Below are 19,398 nucleotides of genomic sequence, written 5' to 3'. Positions count from 1 at the left end.
CCATTGTTACCGACACGCCACACTTAATTTGACTGTTGGCTGGGTGATGTACGACAAAATGGTTGATCAGTATTCACAGTGGATGGTGCCCTGATGCCTTTGCAATGTCCCCAATGATAACAGTTCCTTCTTCTGCACCGCTACTTCGAAATCTGTTATACCTGCTAACGCTGATCCAGACAGCTTGTAACAATTGAGGGAATGTGAATGTGGTGGCAAATTTGACCCCCAATGGGCCTTTTCTATCTTTTCTGAATAGATCGTTTTATTTGTTTAGGTACTGAAGCAGGCTGGATATTTAATAGACTGCAGGCTTGATTTTGTGTACATTTTGTTGTACAGTATGGGTAGTTTTCAGACTATACAGTGTCATACTCCCAAATGGGGGGCAAGCGCCAAATTTCCCTATTAATCACATTACCCTTTGCCATAAAATATCCAAAAGGTAAATTCACAATTGTATTAAATAATGTTGGGCTATAAAATACTGTGATGTCATCTGAAACCCAGCAATAGCCTAGTTTATCCTCAGGCATAGTGTTTTAACACACATCCTCACTTCAGTTTCAGTTGTTATCTCCATCCAAAGAAATCTGAACTTGTTCCCTCAACAAAAGCAAAGGTGGAGATTGATATTAAAGTGACGCGTATACTTGGTGTGAGAATACAAATGATTGATTTTTAAAATGTGTTTATAATTTGAGACAGCTCATGTATCCTAAATGAACATACATACACAGCAAATTTGAGTGTTAATTCAACTCGTATACTGACACTAGTGTATAGAGGAAAAACTAATAACTCTATATTGCCATGTTTTAACACTTTAAAGTTAACACTTTATGAAGTAGAAATAGTGTAGAGTGTTCTTCATGTTACACTATTCAGTAGTAACTCTTTCTTCACTAAATACAGTGTAAATGCTGTGGTCATTCTAGTTCATAATCCCTTTTAATCCCTCTATGACAATACTATTTTTGCAAAATCCAACTGACAGCAGGAAGTCTCTGTGCCCTCAACAGTTGGTCATAATGATTGTCATTTATTTTTTTAAAGTTGATTTTTCAATGCAAGCAGTCAATGGATGAATCAAGATCTTGTTTTGAATGGAATTCAGGCATGCTCATCTCCAAAAATGAGAGGAGCATGTCTGACAAGATCTTCTCTCCATGATATAAACATAACAATGTTCACAATAGAGGCAGTTCTGCTCATTATGAAACATTAACATTGCAGAAACTTTTTACCTCAAGAGTCAGTCTTTCACTCTTTGGGTTTCTTTTGACACATCCAAAGTCCATGTTGTAGACAGTTTAGTAGTAAAGTTTGTGAGAGTCTGAGGACCAAGTACCTTGAAGTGTTCACCAAATTCAGCCAGGTCAATGATGACATAAAAAACCTTTGTCCTTTCCACTTCAGTCACAGGTAGAAAGGCCGTCCAAGCTCAACCAGCAAGAAATGTGTCCATACCGATCTGTAAAGTAAAATATGGAACAGAATAAATATAACATATTCAAGTAACCACCTGGCAAAACGGGCTATGCAATATTAAATGATCCCTGAATAAAAATTAAAACGTAAATATATAGTAAACATATTATGGTGCATATATCATTATTATTTGTTTGTTCCTATTAAGCAGGTTATTCTGTTGCATGAACTGCATTATTTTGTATACAGGAACCATTAAAAAAAAAATAACTTGAAGGGTAATTTGAAAAAAATGTAGCCCCTTAGAAAATATTATTTTCAAATGCAAGACCCAAAAGAAACAAAACACATAAATGCCATTAATCACGAAAATAGAATGAGATTTAGGAAAAAATTACAACTACTTAGCACATATATAAAATTAAATTAGTCAGTTACGAAATTATTGGTGAGGTTACATTTCAGTTCCACATTTAACCATTTCATGACATACCTGCAAATCTCTGACGAGATGGTTAATGGCTTGAGCCTTCATCTTTCCACTGTAGCCTTTAGGACCTGGGGATGCATGTGAACCAGCAGCAAGACACTCACCCTAAAGAAAATACAAAAAAAAAAAAAAAAAAGAATGTATCATTACTCTTTTTGACTAAAGGTCAATAGCATGTTAAGACATTGTATTGGGTCATACTTTAATATATTTTATTTTTACAGAATACTACTAACCTTTTGATTCAAATCATTTTAATAATTCTCCACTTGATACAATATCCTACCTCAACACACCACACAAAAGTATGCAGGTTCACTTCAGTATATATGCAACTACTGGCAACCGTGGAATGTCTGTGCATTGCCATAAGAGATATAAACTTGTTTTGATTTAACTTTACATTTCATTTGAGGAGAGAGGCGCTGTAAAACCATGTACAACCAAGGAAAAAAACATGTAAAACCCGGACAACAGGTGACAACAATCAAATAAATGTAGGATACATTATTTTACCACGAACATTTTTTGTATTTACCACTTGAAATTGTGTAGAAATATCTCATAAATAGCTCATAACTGTTCTAAATCATCGCGTTACATATACAGTGTAGGGCATGTGCCACTAGCATTACAATGACGTAATGTATTATGACCTAATACATTATTTGAGTCACTATTTACAGATATTGTACTTTCTTCCCACTGTGAAAATAGCAGACATGAGTACTATTTCATGTTTCATCCTCGAAATTGCATTTACTTTAAATGACAAATCAGATGTTTCATCCAGTTACTTCTAACTTACTTGAAGAGTAGTTTCCCCGAATACTTTTACTCTTAGCTACTCAACACATTTTTTGGACTTCTACTTTTTACTTAGACTTGAGAATTTTTTTTTTTTTTTTGAAGTAACGTTACTCTTAATTTAGTACAATTTGAGGCTATTTTACCCAATTTTGAAGGACATCAGTGATGGCAACATTAACTGTCAAAGCTAAGTTAGCTAGCTTACTACTACTCGCATTAGACCAAATATATTTAGTATTTTTAAATTTTTATGAATTAAGTTAACTGCAGAGAGTCCTAAAAAGGTAAAGTAATCTGACCCGGGGCAAGTGAGAGCTCAAGTGGTTGGACTTGAGGCTTGTTGAGTTCAGGTTCTGCTGAAAAACAAACGCTATTAGCTGTTAGCTTAGCTTCGGCCGGTGAAATCTTCCCTCTGGAAGCGCAGACGGAGAATGGCAGAAAATTCCAAAACTGGGGTTTATATATGCAACTACTGGCAACCGTGGAATGTCTGTGCGTTGCCATATGAGATATAAACTTGTTTTGATTTAACTTTACATTTCATTTGAGGAGAGAGGCACTGTAAAACCATGTACAACCATGGAAAAAAACATGTAAAACCCGGACAACAGGTGACAACAATGAAATAAACGTAGGACACATTATTTTACCACCAACATTTTTGTATTGATCACTTGAAATTGTGCATAAATAGCTCATAACTGTTCTATATCATCGCGTTACATACAGAGTGTAGGGCACGTGCCACTAGCGTTACAATGATGACCTAATACGTTTACTTGAGTCACTGTTTATAGATATTGTACTTTCTTCCCACTGTGAAAATAGCAGACGTGAGTACTATTTCATGTTTCATCCTCGAAATTGCATTAACTTTAAATGACAAATCAGAAGTTTCATCCAGTTACTTCTAACTTACTTGAGGAGTAGTTTCCCCGAATACTTTTACTCTTAGCTACTCAACACATTTTTTGGACTTCCACTTTTTACTTAGACTTTTTGAAGTAAAGTTACTCTTAATTTAGTACAATTTGTGGCTATTTTACCCAAGTTTCATGAACATCAATGACGGTAACGTTGACTGTCACAGCTAAGTTAGTTAGCTTACTACTACTAGCATTAGACCAAATATATTTAGTATTTTTATGAATTAAGTTAACTGCAGAGAGTCCTAAAAAGGTAAAGTAATCTGACCCGGGGCCTGTGAGAGCTCAGGTGGTTGGACTTGAGGCTCGTTGAGTTCAGGTTCTGCTGAAAAACAAGATGTTAGCTTAGCTTCGAACGGTGAAATGTGGCTTCTCTTTTGGACTGCAGCTCTCCCGCTGGAAACGTTACAAAAGTCCAAAACTGATGTAGTGTAACATTCAAAATAGACACTTTCTAAGTGTTTGTCGTTAATACTGTGAATCAACAACTACTCATTTTATGTCAACTACTTATTTTACTCTACAGCACTGTGATAGTTGAAATAAGTCTTTACTATGTTGAAACATATCTGGATTTTCTTCACTTTACTCACAACACTAACACCGTGAATTTAACTCTTTTGAACTTGCTGTGCAGATCTGCATCTCTCACAAACACATGCTCAATTTACACCGACAATGAAGGCAAAGTGGGTGTCTTGCCCAACGACACAGCAACAGTATACAACCTCAGGTTGGAGAAGTGCTGCCATAAATCACATTTGTGAGGTCTATACAATTTATTGCAGCTCAGAATTTTTACTTTCACTTTTATTTTGCTGATAAAATTGTTTACAGTATGTCTGTGTCAGCTCTATTATCACTAGTCATTGTCCAGTCTGTGCCTCATCTAAGGCCCACACTTGCAGGGAGTTTTCATCAAAATACAATTATAAAATTATAGGATAAATGTGGGTTTATGACATAGGCCTGCTGCTATTAGCTTTGCCTACTAAAACTACTGATTTAGTGTGGATTATAAAATTTGACACGCTACATGTCCCTTTGACCGTCACCTCAAAGTTTGCCCGCTATTTTATTCCATCTAAAAATCGATAAATACAGCATTCAAAATCCATCGGTGAAAAATACTGTATCATTTTTCTGTCTGCGCCATTTTTTCCCCCTGAAAATTCTGTCTGCAAAACTGAGATTGGCTCAGAAACTACAACTAGTGTTAGTCATTTGAGTAGAGAATAATTTATCTTAATTAAGGGCCCCCAAAAGATCCTGTCTCAGATAAAGCACCGTCTGACTGCGGGGAATTGAGCTCCGTGAGTGGCATCAAAACTTCTCACCCTTTAGAAACACAACAGTAATGCCGAACACTGGCGCCACCTGCTGGTTAAATTAAGGATGAAGCCACATGGTTTTGATGGCGTCTAATTAATACTCATGGGTACACGTACAGTTGGTGGATTAGTTTGCTTTACTTGTAATATATATATATATATATATATATATATATATATATATATATATATAATATATATATATATATATATATATATATATATTATATATATATATTATATATTTATTTTTTTTTTTTTATTGGAAGAAAATACCTCAACCAACAATTTCTTACTTACTATTTGTCAAAAGTAGTTTAGCTTTAAATAATATAATTTATAATGATAAAATTTATTTGATTGTTCCTAATATTATATCTAAGTATAATGTTTGACTTCTCTACACCACCTATCTCACAAATGATCAGGAAACATACAAAGTGTCATCAAGATTCCTAAAGCTGCTTTGTGGGCAGGTGGTGAACTAATCCTGAAGATTATATGTGCATGTACTTAGCCTTGGTCAAACTTACTACACAGGCATCAGCAGAATATATGAGTCACAAAAAACAAAGCAGGTAAACCGATAACTGTTTTATTACTGTTCTACAGTAGTGACCCACATCAGTTACACCAGTAATTGCTCAAGGGTCCTGTTAAATGCCACATTTCATCCCTTTTTGAAGTATGCAAAGAAATCTATTCACGAAATGTATACTACCAGCATCATTATTTTTAAAAATCCAGCAATTTAAGTTACAGTAACAGGCATTCCAGCATTGGATTAAAAACAACTTCTTAATAATTGTAGAAAATAATAAAAGTTGATTGGTTGACCCATTCAACAATGAATGACACACATTAGAATCAGATGAGACAACAGTGAAAACATGAATAATACACCAAAAAGAATCAAAGACGAATACTACTGAAAGAGTAAAACATAATAAGACAGCCGAGCATAGACAGCAGACATAGGGCCAATCAATACCAATAGGTATAAAGGAAATATCAGTGCTGTTGGATTTAAGAAAATACAATATAAAGTTTTTGTAGTGAAAATTTCAGATCAGAAATTAAGTACCACACTTTTTGAAAAAACAAACAAACAAACAAACTGACAATCCCATATGCCTTGATATGTTCATTATTGAGTAGTTTCTTACAAAAAAAATAGTGCTAAATCATACTGCAAGCTGCCAAAATCATCCAGTAAAAAAACTCTTTGATCAACAAGAAAATGTTCTGTGACCAAAGCCACAAATTACAAATAAATGTATAATACAGTATTGACAATGTACCCACTTGAAATAGATTTGGGGATATGCAGTGCTCTGGTTTGTTTATGTGTCATGACAATTGTGTCAATGAAAATGTATCATATTACACATAATAGAGAAAAATAATACATATTATGAAATGAACATACACATTAAGAGTATGGTATGCTTCTACCACAGATAAGACATTATGTTACCTCTTCAAATTCATGAAATGTATTCATGCTAGCTACAAATAACTCTTAAAGGGAAAATATTACTATAACACATTAGTGGTTCATTATTTTTCAAGTTTCCAAGCTACATATATGTATATTATTATTGCTTTGAGTTGATTAGTTTAAATTTTCATGTAATTCCTCCTAAACACGTGGTGACCAGTTCACTCATAGTCAGATTGCTGACATGACAGTAACAGTATATATTTATTTCGTTTACAGCAGAGGCTCTATGCTCTGAAACTCCAGCTCCTTTGAAAGGGCTGGAATGATTTTTTGAAGTTGAAGAGCATCTGATGTGGTTTAATTCTAGGGGCTTTCTCAGGTATAACAGCAGCTTTGCTCTCCTGGGTGGGGAATCGATTTTGGTAGATCTCCGGATAAGACTTCTGGAACTGTCAAAAGAGAAAATGTATCTGAATTACACAAAAGCTTTTTTGCAAAACATCACTTTGAGGTGAAGAGCTTTGGAGACAGGATTCAACTCAGTGAGCTATGGACTTCCATATTAACTCTCTGTAAAGGTTATTACATTGTGAGACAGTCAATTTGAGCTGTGCTAGCTGCATACACTTACAGACTATTTACTCATGTACGGGATTCAAAAGCTATTGTGACAAAGTGAAAATATTTGGAGCATTTCTGTTAGTTCAGTAACTTTGCTTCATTTCAAGGTTCAGATATCCAAGTCTTTCTTGGCTTTGAACACCTCCTCACCTGTTTGAGCCTCTTTCTTTTGTCCCGCATGGGCAGCTCCTTGTCTGCGATGAGTCCCTCCAGCAGCTCCTGCAGGGGGGTCTGTGTGCCAATCACCCTGGGCTCCTCAGCCTCCACTCTTCTGATCTGTTTACAAAACGCTGGGGAGGCACTGAAGTCTGTGTCGGTGCCAGCGTACTTGATCTGCAGAAAGACAAAAGCACAGATAGACTACTTGGTTACTTTAAACCTTGTTCTGAAAGCCAGTGCAGCTATAAGCTGTAATACACTACAATGACAAAACTATCGGTTATTGTATAGAGTAGACACAGGTGACAGTTACACAACATGAACAGTAACCTGAGTGTGAACTGATATGAAATGCAGCTTGTTTTAGATATTGTGTGGCCAATCCGATCCCACAGAAAATAAGTATTTACAGAACTGTGCAATCTAGAGAGAACTGTAGTCTAGAATGGGGGTCCAGGCTTGAGCTGGGGAGCCACTTCTACCTCACAATAGTAAAGAATTTAGTAGAACTACTGATTCTGTAGGTGAGTAATAATTGTGTATGAAGCCTTAAAATAACACACAGTAAACATCAATTTTGAATAAAAAAGAAAATCTATAATGACCAAATTTCTAACATATCAGTACAGTACGTTCTGCCCTCTCTGATGAAGTCAGTCCTGTAATCCACCACTACCCATAAAGGCACACTGGATGACAAACATGAAAAAGCTCTAGTCCATCAGCCTAGCAAGACAGACATTTTCTATTTCAGCACCCAACTGCTGCTAACAAGCTCCATAAAAACAAAAGCCGTGTGTTGTTATATTTCCATTGTTTAACAGTTTCACACACAATTTAAAAAGCAAAAACAAGAATGCACTATTCAACAGTGATTCTACTCTGTGATATTGGATCAGCTCTGTGTTAGACATCACACTTTTCTGCAGTCAGTTTGAACATGTCCACTCATGCCAATTGACACAGCTAGACAAAAACTAACAGTGGCATAAGCATTTTAGCTGGCCATGACAAGTGTTATTCAGTGCCACAGGTATGCAAATTAAAAATCCCATATAGGTAAGATTCAAAATATGCAAGTCTCGCTTTAAATTGAATTAAACACATAATACAGAATATATTACTCTGTCTATCATAACAGTAATTCTAAAATATTGCAGCTGATATTACTGGCATTACAGTATTACAAATTAATGATAATGGTAGGGCATCTCAAGAGTATTTTATAATCTAAGAAATTTTAATTAAAGGAAAAACATACATGATCCTACCTCTGTTGGTGCAGTGATGTTTAATATAACAACATAAATCATTTTACTTGTGTGGGGTGCCCTTTAATAACCTGCACTCTGCGTAGGTGGGACAGGTGCTCCTCAACCTGGGAGCGAAGTTTGGGTGGCACTTGAAAAATGGTGTTGTAGTGTTCCATCATAAAGGTCACCAGTTTAGTGGACAATAGTTCATCCAAGTCCATCTCATCCACAGATCCCAGAACACACTGTGAGAACATCTGTATCATCTGTCAACACAAACAAACAACAAAGAGCACTAGGCCTCAATTATCTGTATTAAACTCTTAGGGAAATTGCTTTTATAAAAAACAGAGGTGAGTAACTCATGTCACTCAAGTGGTGACTGTTTCCATTCAATATTACAGCAATGTCAAATGGAATAGTGATGGATACCACAAAGGTACTAATTTAAAATTTAAAAGTATTCGTTGTTAAACTGACTTTGCTTAATCTTTAAGGCAAGCGTTTAATCATTTTAATTGGGTAAAATACGTATTTGCCAAATAGAGAAAAAAATAAATAAAATTGAATATGAAAGATTAATGCTTTGATATTAAATTAAAGTCCAAAGCTGTGTTAAGACAGGAAAAGTGAAGAGGCAATGTGCTCCAGGCATTAAGATGGAACTCATTATGACAGCCTAATTATTGTTAGTTAGAAAAGCACTTTCAAGCCAGGTCCATTAACTTTAAAATCTGTACTGTGTATTTGTGCAATGTTAAAAAATCTTTGACTATAGTAGTAAAAAGTTGCTAAATGCTAAACATGCTAAAGATAAGAACTGTCTAGAAATATAAAATTTGATTTCAACACCAATAAGGAAAAAGCATAATCCTTGATACCAATTTTGATACAGTAATCATGTGTCCCTTCCTCTCTCCTCTACCATCCCTCATAACATCACGATAATAATGTAATTTTCAACACAGATAAACCTAATAGTTTTGAGGTATTACAATGTTGCACTGAGTCCAAGACAGATTTCCGTCAGTGAAATAAAGTTTATTCTATTCTATATTGAAACGCAGTATGACAAATAGTATAAAGCTGTTCTGAGACAGAGCAGAAGTGGTGTGTACCAGAGTGCGAGTGGGAATAGTGTCATTTAGTAGTGGCAGTTGTTGATTCTGGGAAACGCGGGCCATGAGCCGCAGTAAGAGCTGAAGCCGTCTGCGGTTTGGAGGAGGCAATAACAAACAGCTGATCTGAAGAGCCTCAGTTGCAACCTCCTGATCAGACAACAGACCTGCAACACAATAGAGGAAACTGAGTTAGGGACATGAATAAACAGTGTATAAATTAGGCATACTTATAGGTGGACTGAAATCTCTTCATTTTGGCCCCTTGAAGTAATATAAGGAACATATAGTGAATGGATAGTTCAGTCAAACAATAATATAATAAGAAATACAAAATAAGTATAGGAAGTAAAAAAACAGGCATTTATAAGAACCGAATGGTTTAACATGGCAATGATGAGATTAGATTGTGATCGCAATCCATGCAGGTCAGCAGGGGATCAAGTCTGGCTAGTGTGGTTTTTTGGTACAGATAAGCTAATGTAGAGAAGTACAGAAAATGCTAAGGCACTTTACAGTGCAGAATACATTGCATTGTACTTAAACACTCCCTGGACCAGAAAGATGATACATACAAGAATAGCACTCACTCAGAATGTTGACAAAGACTTCATACAGATGAAACGTCAGTAAAGGTTGTTTAAGCCTTTGAAAATATTCTGCTACGGTTTTCAAAACATCTCTCTCAAAACCCGGGTACACAGGCTGTTTGGAGTCGTTGCCATTGGGCCCTGAAAATGAAGCAAATTCAGGAATTCTTTGCAGTGAAAATACAGCCTTAAGCAAAGAGATAAAAATGCCAAAAGGGCCATTTTGCCTGAGACAGAGTACTTACAGTTGGCAAGACATTTCATTGCTGACACAACCCAATAAGGCATATCCTCTGCAAATATGAAACGGGATGCAGGTTAGTTCAGTAATAGCAAAAGCACAGAGCAGTTAGTCAACGGGGAAAACACATTACCTGCTTTGTTATCCAACACCACTATACCTGTCTTATTGACTTTGGTCACATTGTGCTCTATATGTTTCCCATTCACATGCTCTGGGTTTAGAACACCTTCAAGTGTCTTCAGTCCCAGGACCCTCTGCAAGCTGAAATAGCAATTATATTTTAAAGATACAAATTATTTCTATATGACTTTTAATAAAACATGAAGACAAGAAGGTTTACATACTGTGCGATTGTCATGGTTTTCCAGATGTGGTCCACTTGCTTAGGAGTTACCTCTTTTCTCCTTATAAGCTTGCACTCGTGTACATCTCCTATTGCAACACTGTGTCTCTTATTCCATAAATCAGAGGTCTGAACCAAAGAAATGCGCATTATTTTCTTATAGAACAAAAGCAAAAGCATCCATCATAAGAGAATCATATTTTCATCCCTATCTGCCTTCACAAACTTTCTGAAAGATGACAGCTGGAATGAGAGGAAATCATCTCACCAAGACAGCAGGCTTTGACGGGGCAGTGTTTTCCTTTTGAGGCAGTTCTTCATAATCATCCCAGCGAATGAGTCTGGGCAGGTCATTGCTGTCCCGCAACAGGGATCTTGTAGGAATAGATTTCAGTGGAGACATGGTGGGGAATCTGGAAGACAGTAAATTTTGTATAAAATCATCCATATGGGACAAAATCTTTGAAATGGTGATGTTTTGTTTGATAGTGAGATGTTCATAGGGATATATACACAAATACACAAAATATGCACTTTGTAACTTTTCAAGTGGGTCATCTGCCACCTGCTTGTTTCCATGGATATGTTATTGTTTTGCCAATAAAAAGCATGGCACCACCAGACTAAGTTAAAGGTGACACCACTCAGTAGGAATGTATGCCTTTCAAAGTGTTTTTACCAACAAAAACTTCTGTAATTTAATAAAGACAAACAAGTTTAATGCCGAACTGTGGCACATTCTAGGCAACGCAATAACTTCTACATGGAAACATCGAGACAACAAACCCTCTGCCAAAAAAACTTACGTAGTGCAGCTTTAACTTTTACAAACAAATTGTGCCTGTAAAACATTTTGAAAAAGTTAAAGGTCCCACATTACACTAAATGGATTCATGTGAGCTTTAAACCATGTTTAAGCCATATTGGCCGTGTTGTTACCTCCTCAAAAACATACCTGGAGTTGTGTTTTGTTTCATTCACACGTCTGAGTAAACTTGGTTTATTACTATCTGTGTTTCCAAAGAGCAGAATGCTCTGTTCCACCTTGTGATGTCATGTAGTGATAGTTTTCACAGCTAACATTTACACTTTGGTCAGTGGAGATTGGAAATTCCAATGCGGCAATTATCCAAATGATGCAAGTGAAGGTGTATGGAGTTTAAAAACACAGAGGAGAACTTCCCAGCATAAATATGCAAAGTTTGTGTATTAAATATGTGTCATCCATCTATCCATCTTCTTCATCTTATTCAGAGCCAGGCCATGGGGAGAGCAGTCTGAGTTGGGACTCCCATACTTCTCTCGACCCCAACACTTCCTCCACCAACATGTCCTGCCTTCCAGTGGGACATGCCCAGAACACGTCCCTTGAGAGGCAGCCAGGAAGCATCTAGAACAAATGCCTGAGTCACCTAGGCTGGCTCCTCTTGGCATGTGACAGTGAAACAAAAAAACTCCAGGTATATTTTGATGAGGAAACATATTATAATATAATATGTTTATATAATATATAATATATTATATATATGTTAATATAATAATATTATATTAACATAGATCAGAAAATAGTGTAATATAGGTCCTATAATGCAACCAAAAGTAAGTATACTCAATTTTTAAATATTTTTGGTAGCTTGATTATCATTATGGATAAAATACCTAATTCATAGCTTTCACAATTTAAAATATATCATATTTTTGACATGCTAATTATTGTAGCAACGATGCAAATTTGTCCTCGCTCTGAAATCCATGCATATGGTTCAAACTAAAAGCATCAGCAGTCTTGGATGATACTATATTTATAGAGTATATGTCTCTTTAAAGTGTACTTGTTCACACCAGCATTTCAAAATTCATCACACTAGTACCTGAATAGGTGACCACTGTCCTCGAAGTCCTCTGTGCCATAACGTCCCTTAATATCTTCAATAACATGAGCCTTTAAGAACTTCTTTAGTAACTGCAGTGTTTGGTAGCGAGTCACCTCTGGTCCAAAATTGTAATTGCGGCGCAGAAGGTCGTGCAAATAATCGACAGCCTCAGATCCCGTGAAACTGCAATCATAGCAGCGGAAGTGTGCCCAGTGCCTTCTCAGTGGCATACCACTACGGAAGAGCTTAATGGTCTCATTCCACTGTAAGAAAGAGAGAGCTATTGGGTTATGCTTGAATAATCAACCATCATCTTTTACTTTGTCATAAAATATTCATTCTCTCCACAGTTAGTCACCACGAAATGGTTAAGAAACAGTTGTGTGCCTGCAAGTCAATGTTCCCAGGCTGTTGTGTCAGGCATTAAAATCCGAACAACCATAAAATTTATCACATTTGGAAATGCCTGGGGAGTAGATTGCAAGGTGAAGGTAAAGTAAGTATTACAGAAATAAATAAAACAAGGCTGCCTGGCTGTGAGTCATAAAGCCTATTCTATTTTACAGCTATTTCAGTGTAATGGGCTTTCAGACAGCAGTGATTTTACATTTGAATGTACAAATGGGTGTTTTGTTTTCAACATATTCAGAACATAAACATAATGTGAATGTTCTTATTTTATGTAGCCTCACAAAGTAATGCTTTCAAAACAACAGAAAGGAACCAGTTTGACTTTAACTGAGTTAGTTGTTGTGTTGAAAAGGAGATATTCACATTTAAAGAGCAAACAGGAAAACACTTGGTGTCTAATGAGTTTCACAGCGAAATATAAATGAACCTTTGCTAACAATAGGACGATCATCAGCCTCTGTGCCATGTATCTACAGCTGATATCGTCTGTCAATGTAATAAACATTCCGTTACAGGTTAGTGAATGGCTAAGGACAAACTTACCAGCTTCGTCGCTCTGTAAGGACCTGGACCGATGAATTTACCGTCCATCGCTCAGCCAATAAATGCCCTATAGGGAGTACATTAAAACTACAGATCAGTAATAATCCTGAGCTTTGGCACAGTGCAGAAAAGTGTACACAAGAGAACGTTGCCTCGACTGCCAACTTTGAATTTCCTGCGTCACTTCGTTTGGACAACGTGATTAGACGAGAAGAGGGTCACGTGACTCCCGAGGGACGCCGCATTACGGAAGAGATAAAACTGTCACCATAGAAACCGACCACACAGAAAAAGAACGGATTGGTTCGGAAAGAGTCGAGTTACTTTAGTTTGTAGTAATAGTAGTTATGGTAGTAATAATAAACCATGGCTAATTAAACATGATAAGCAACTGAATAAAGCAAACGTAGGTCTACAGCCTATGCCTTCATTATAATTCAGACTATTTGGATCTGCTTTTGAAACCTCTGGGGTCCCCTTAAAGCTGACACAAAGGTCCAGTTTGATTGAGGACCCTGGATGGACTGTTAGGGCCCATGTATCCCAGAAACATGCGACTGTTCAAGACATTCACTTCTGATCTAAAGAATGTGCTTGTGGTATTGTGCTTTGCTTTACTCACACAGTCCTTCATACTTCATAGCTTACATCTATCATCCTAACTTTAAATGAGGACCTTAAATTAAAACACATGAAAGCAGTGCTTTAAGCTAATGAGAGTAAGCTAGATGGTAGTTTATTCATGAAAATCATCACAATTTGTTTATTCTTTTCTTGCCAGTTTGTTAGAACATTTCAAGATGATTACAATTATTATTACAATTATTTAATTTATTTATTCTGATATTAATTGTTGCTGCCCTAATTATACATATTGGACTTGTGGGTACATATTCAGATAAGCATATAGCAGAGGTTACCATAGGCCTATTGAGAACCTTTGATGGACACATAAAGGTAATTGGCAGAGGCATTTTGGATGCAGTTGAGTTTTATTTGATTGATGTTTGCAGTCAAATTATAGGACCACTCATTGCACTGCATGCAATTTCTTTTCCCCTGTACTGAAGAAAAGCTAGAGTCATTCACACCACTTTAATAGAGGAGACTGAGGATGGTTGTAACACTTTGTGTGAACACAAAGCTCATTCAGTTTTTGAGCTACAACTCAACTTTTTACACAAAATACCTACATTTGTAGGCTACACCTATTTAATTTTTTTATTTGGTTTGTCTAGTTTTATTGTCTTAATGAGGGCTTGTGGATTAAATTAAATTAATTAAATAGAGCTTTATTTTATATTTCTATTGGATATGTTTTGTTTGTATTATGCAGCACTTTGGAAACTGTTTTGTTGTTATGTTGTAGGGGGATGATCGTTAAAACCCTCCCCAAGCTGGTCCGATGATTAACTCAGCTCAATATGATTTGAAATAAGAAGATGGAAGAGTTGTCACATTTTTCCAGAGAGACTACTCTTTCACCCTACATATTCTGTGACTTGTCTGAAACATTTCCATCCCATACCACACAATTTAGTTTGGGCCTCAAAATCAGTTTTTCCTCATTTCCTGAAACCTGCATATTCCTGTTCACAGCCCTGAAAATGCAAACATGAGATCAGGAGGAAATTAGCCAACACTGATATGAGCATTGTTGTCCTGTCTGGCCTCTGATTAGCTAAGGTGGTACTACAACTCTCCTCGTGTTCCCTGTCTTCCCCACAAACAAATTTTTATTGAGCTTGTTTCATAATTTCTTAAATAGCCTATGATATGGGATTTTTCAGATTTCACTAAAATATAAGCAGTGACTAAAGGAAGTTACATAGTTTTGTATCTGTATTTGTAGAAGAGGGAGCTGGGATTAAATAAGTTTCCCACTCCTTTTTGGGCCAATGTTGTATTTTTTTGTTTTGTTGTTGTTATCTCTGCTATTATTTCATTAATGTTATATTTCATTGTAAAAGAATGTACATCTTTTACTTGCCCAAAATACATAAATCAGTAAATCAGTATCTTAAAATGCTTCGAACTGCTAGTGTAAACAAAACGAAAAATCCCGTGGCTGTCCAAATAGCAAGTGACCACAATGGACCCAATAAATTTTAAAACTCTGTTCATGCTTCAATCCTATATTGATTTAGGGTACACTCACATTCATTTCTGGCATTGCTCATCATAGGGTCAAAAACTGAGGTCAAAGACTTAACAAACTTACCAGCTTTGAACTAATTATTTTATCAGGTAAAACATTAAGAGCAAATTTGTATTTCTAATGTTGGCCTGGGTGTGCTATGGCTGGACAGTGAAACACCATGGGGACAGTGTAGAGCACTCAGCACCAACACTCAGAAGGAAGAGAGAGGCTGTTTTAGGTACTGCAGTGCCCCCTTGCGTTCATGAAATAAAACTGAACCACGTGTGCCACTTATGACGGCTCCAATCCAATCCGGCCTACTCTGTTACAAAAAAACAAACAGACATGTGAATGCATAACACTGAAAATAAGTTGCTATAGTCTCCAAGAGTATGCAAAAAAAAAAAAGTGGCCTAAGCTAACTAGCACCGCCAGCTAACAGAAACTCCATGACAAAAGAACACGTGTCTGAGGTGAGTGCTGTGATTTACCTGTGGGAGCCATGGAGCTATAATCAGAGACAGCGGAGAGATAAGAAGATGGTGTTATACTTGCATGGTGATAGCTAGCTGTTATCCCATTGTTACATCACCCGTGGGTTGTAAGAGTTAGTATTGTTATTTCTGTCCAAGACTGACCAAGGACTCTGGCACTTTTCTGGTTGTATAGTTGTTGATTTCGTAATTTTGATGTAGATGATGAAACATTTACTACTCTAAAATAAATCAAATCAAATCCATGAAGTGGGGTGAATCCACAATGTAATGTATACAATCTACCACTTGATGGCAGTGTTGTCTTTTTGTTTCTTGGGAACTGCGTACCCCCCCGCCCCCTTCACCTGACAGTTACAGTAATCAGTTACGTAATACTTTGCAATAGGATATGCTTTATGATGACAGCCCAGCCATGAACTTACAGATTATGTCTAATTAGGTAAAATGTTACTTGAGCTTGCCGTAACCTTTTGCACAGACTCTGAAAACCTCACAGGCATTCTCTGTATGATGCACACACAAACTAAACAAAGTTAAGACTTTCTAAATCCATGTGAAGTTCTTAATTAGTCATTTCCTCTTGGCCTCATTCTGAAGATTTTTTTGTTTTGTTTTTGTGAGATTAAAATTCAATGGGGAAAACTCAATAGAGCGTAATGCAAACACAGAAATGGCTCTGTCTGCTTCATAGACAGCCAGAAGCTCTTGAGCACAATGCGTATTTCATTATTTAAAATAAGACCATTCACTTTAAGCAGACAAAAGTTTTGCAGCCTCTAGAGGAGTTGCATGCTTCAGTTCACATTAAACTAGCAAACCCTTTTCAACAGATTGTATTAAAACATCATCCCAGGGCCCTCTTTGATGACATCATCAGTGCTGTCACTTTATTCTCCACAGACCCCTGAAGGTAAGAGGGGTGTCACGGGTTGGTGCACAGCCATTTGTGGGCATTGCTGTATCCCCTATCACTGGTCCCAGCAGTGTTGCTCTGCAGCAGCAGATTATACCTGATGACTTCATCTGAATTTCATTCACTTTCATTTCTTTATCTCTGCAGTGCTGTACCATGCCTCACTGGCTGTAAAACAGTGCACAAGTGTTAACATACAGGGGCTGTCTGCAGTTTAGTTTAAGTCAGCACTATAGTTGCTCTAGAGAAAAGATGTATTTAAATCAGAAACAGCTCAATACATTATTTTAGAGAATTGCACTAGTATAGAGTTAAATGGGGGTGAAGAGTGGGACAGGCATTCAGTGGAAGTCTGCACAGCAAAGCCCAGCTCATGTGATGGGACCATTCCCCTGGACTATAGTGCATGGCATCTCCACGTGTTCGTAGTAATTAATATAAGAGATTGCTTGTGCTTGTGTTGTTGGCCTTAAATTTAGTTTAGCATATTATGTGGAAAAGCACATCAGTTTGAGTTGCTGTGTTAAACCTAAAGCTTAGTGTCTGTTCTGCTCGTGAACACTTTTGACCTTGCTGTGGACTCCAGACACACTCTGAAACATGGTTTTTCAGACATGGCAGAGGGCCAACATAAATAACCTGTCCTCAGAGTGTCGGCAGAACCACAAGAAACCCAAAACCCAGAGCGGCCCAGGAGCACTCACTCACAGGCTATCAGCGAATGACTTGCTAAAATTTTAATTGTCCGAATGCATCATGTGGTTTGGAAACAAAATCAAATCAGGACGGATCATCCTTGACACCCGTCCAGAGGAGAGTAGCATTTTTGATTAGGGTTTCATTTATTTATTTTAATCGCCTCTGATTTCAAGGTCGGGTTTCCCCAACTTGGGGGACAAACAGATGACATTGTATGGATAGGTAATTCAAGAGTCTGCATGCTTCGATCCGCACAGATAAGAGGCCGATAAGAGACAGGTGTCTTGTAGAATAGAGGACATTCATCTAGAAACTCAATAGCCAAAGCTCAGTCAAATATGGCAGCATGAAAGAAAGGTGCTGGTACCTATACTCTGCAATATACATATGCCTTAGATGAGCTTGGAGTGTATGCCTTTAAACACAGGATAAGCTGTTTTGGTTGATATTTCTATGTACTTTTACTTGTTTATTTATTTTACACAAAGGCAAAACTGGAAACTTAACACAGCCTAAGAGTGTTTTAATTGCTACGCGCCTGCAGACATTTCCACTCCTGTCCGGTCCCTGTCGTATCACTTGTCCCATGTCCTCGCAGCAGTATTACAGTATTACATCTGTAAATGTGATTAAAGAAATGTTAGAAGTGTGCAGTGGACGCCTCTTGTAAGACAGTACGCTCGCTAGGCAAAGGTTATGCAAGTTTACAGTAGGTCACTATTAACAGGGCAGTCGGCCATTTTGGAGATTTAACAAGTACAGGGGGAGTATTTTTAAGGATCCAAATTATAGATTCACCATAAACTAAAGCATGCCGTCAGCGTTTAGTGCTGAAAGGGCATTTTGCAAAAGCTCACACATCTCGCTGAGTGATGACGTGGCACAATGGTGAGCAAATATTGAAAAACAGTGATGAACACCTCTGACATTCAAGGTAAGGACATACTGTATGGCTCTGAAAAAAAAAAAAATCAATGATAGTCTACTCAGCTTCTAATGAAAATACCCTATGTGCAAAGTTACTGACAATTAAAAGCAGAAAAAAAAGTACCTTATGACACTGTAGAACCACTAGAGCGACACAATATACTGTATCTCCAAAATATAGATAGAGCAATACTGGCTAAAGAAATCATTGTTATAGCAAGAAAATAAATATATTGCATTAAAACAAAGTTCTCACTCTTCTCAGTCTGACAGGAATTGACTATGAAAAGTAGATTTGATTCTTGATCATGAAGTCATACTTTTGTCATACTTTTGTTACAATATAGTCACATTGGAAGTATGTTGTAGTAGTAGAGTGCAGAACATGGTTATCGAATACCACATCTTTTACTCATATCTTCAAGCTTTTATAACAGCCACAAGTGACTCTAATGGTTTCCAGAATTATTTATTGTCAATTAGAAAGTGAAGTGTCTACTGGAATGTAATGTGCCAACCTTCAGGTCACTATTAATCATCAGCACCATTAAATATCACACAGTAAATATACGCCTCAATATCATGACATAAAGGCTATGTCTGACCAATTAAAAATGCATGAGGGGTAAATGGA

General features: G+C 36.9%; 1 protein-coding gene across 1 annotated transcript; it reads right to left on the bottom strand.

Annotated features, from left to right (window-relative positions):
* Window positions 1–5,567: 5,567 nt before the first annotated feature.
* Window positions 5,568–13,757, bottom strand: LOC110171710 (DEP domain-containing protein 1B). Its single transcript, XM_020937475.2, has 11 exons — window positions 13,589–13,757; window positions 12,632–12,897; window positions 11,029–11,173; window positions 10,762–10,889; window positions 10,548–10,678; window positions 10,419–10,466; window positions 10,174–10,314; window positions 9,584–9,750; window positions 8,555–8,731; window positions 7,204–7,386; window positions 5,568–6,881 (listed from the first exon to the last, which is right to left on the bottom strand). The coding sequence occupies exons 1-11, from the start codon at window positions 13,634–13,636 to the stop codon at window positions 6,717–6,719; spliced, it is 1,599 nt and encodes a 532-aa protein (XP_020793134.1). The 5' UTR covers window positions 13,637–13,757; the 3' UTR covers window positions 5,568–6,716.
* Between the last annotated feature and the right edge of the window lie 5,641 nt (window positions 13,758–19,398).

This window comes from Boleophthalmus pectinirostris, unplaced genomic scaffold (genome assembly GCF_026225935.1).
Source record: "Boleophthalmus pectinirostris isolate CB_2022bp ecotype Guang Dong unplaced genomic scaffold, ASM2622593v1 HiC_scaffold_6, whole genome shotgun sequence".
Classification (NCBI taxonomy): Eukaryota; Metazoa; Chordata; class Actinopteri; order Gobiiformes; family Gobiidae; genus Boleophthalmus; species Boleophthalmus pectinirostris.
Note: the sequence above shows the minus strand (reverse complement) of the source record. Positions and strands in the feature narration are given on the sequence as shown.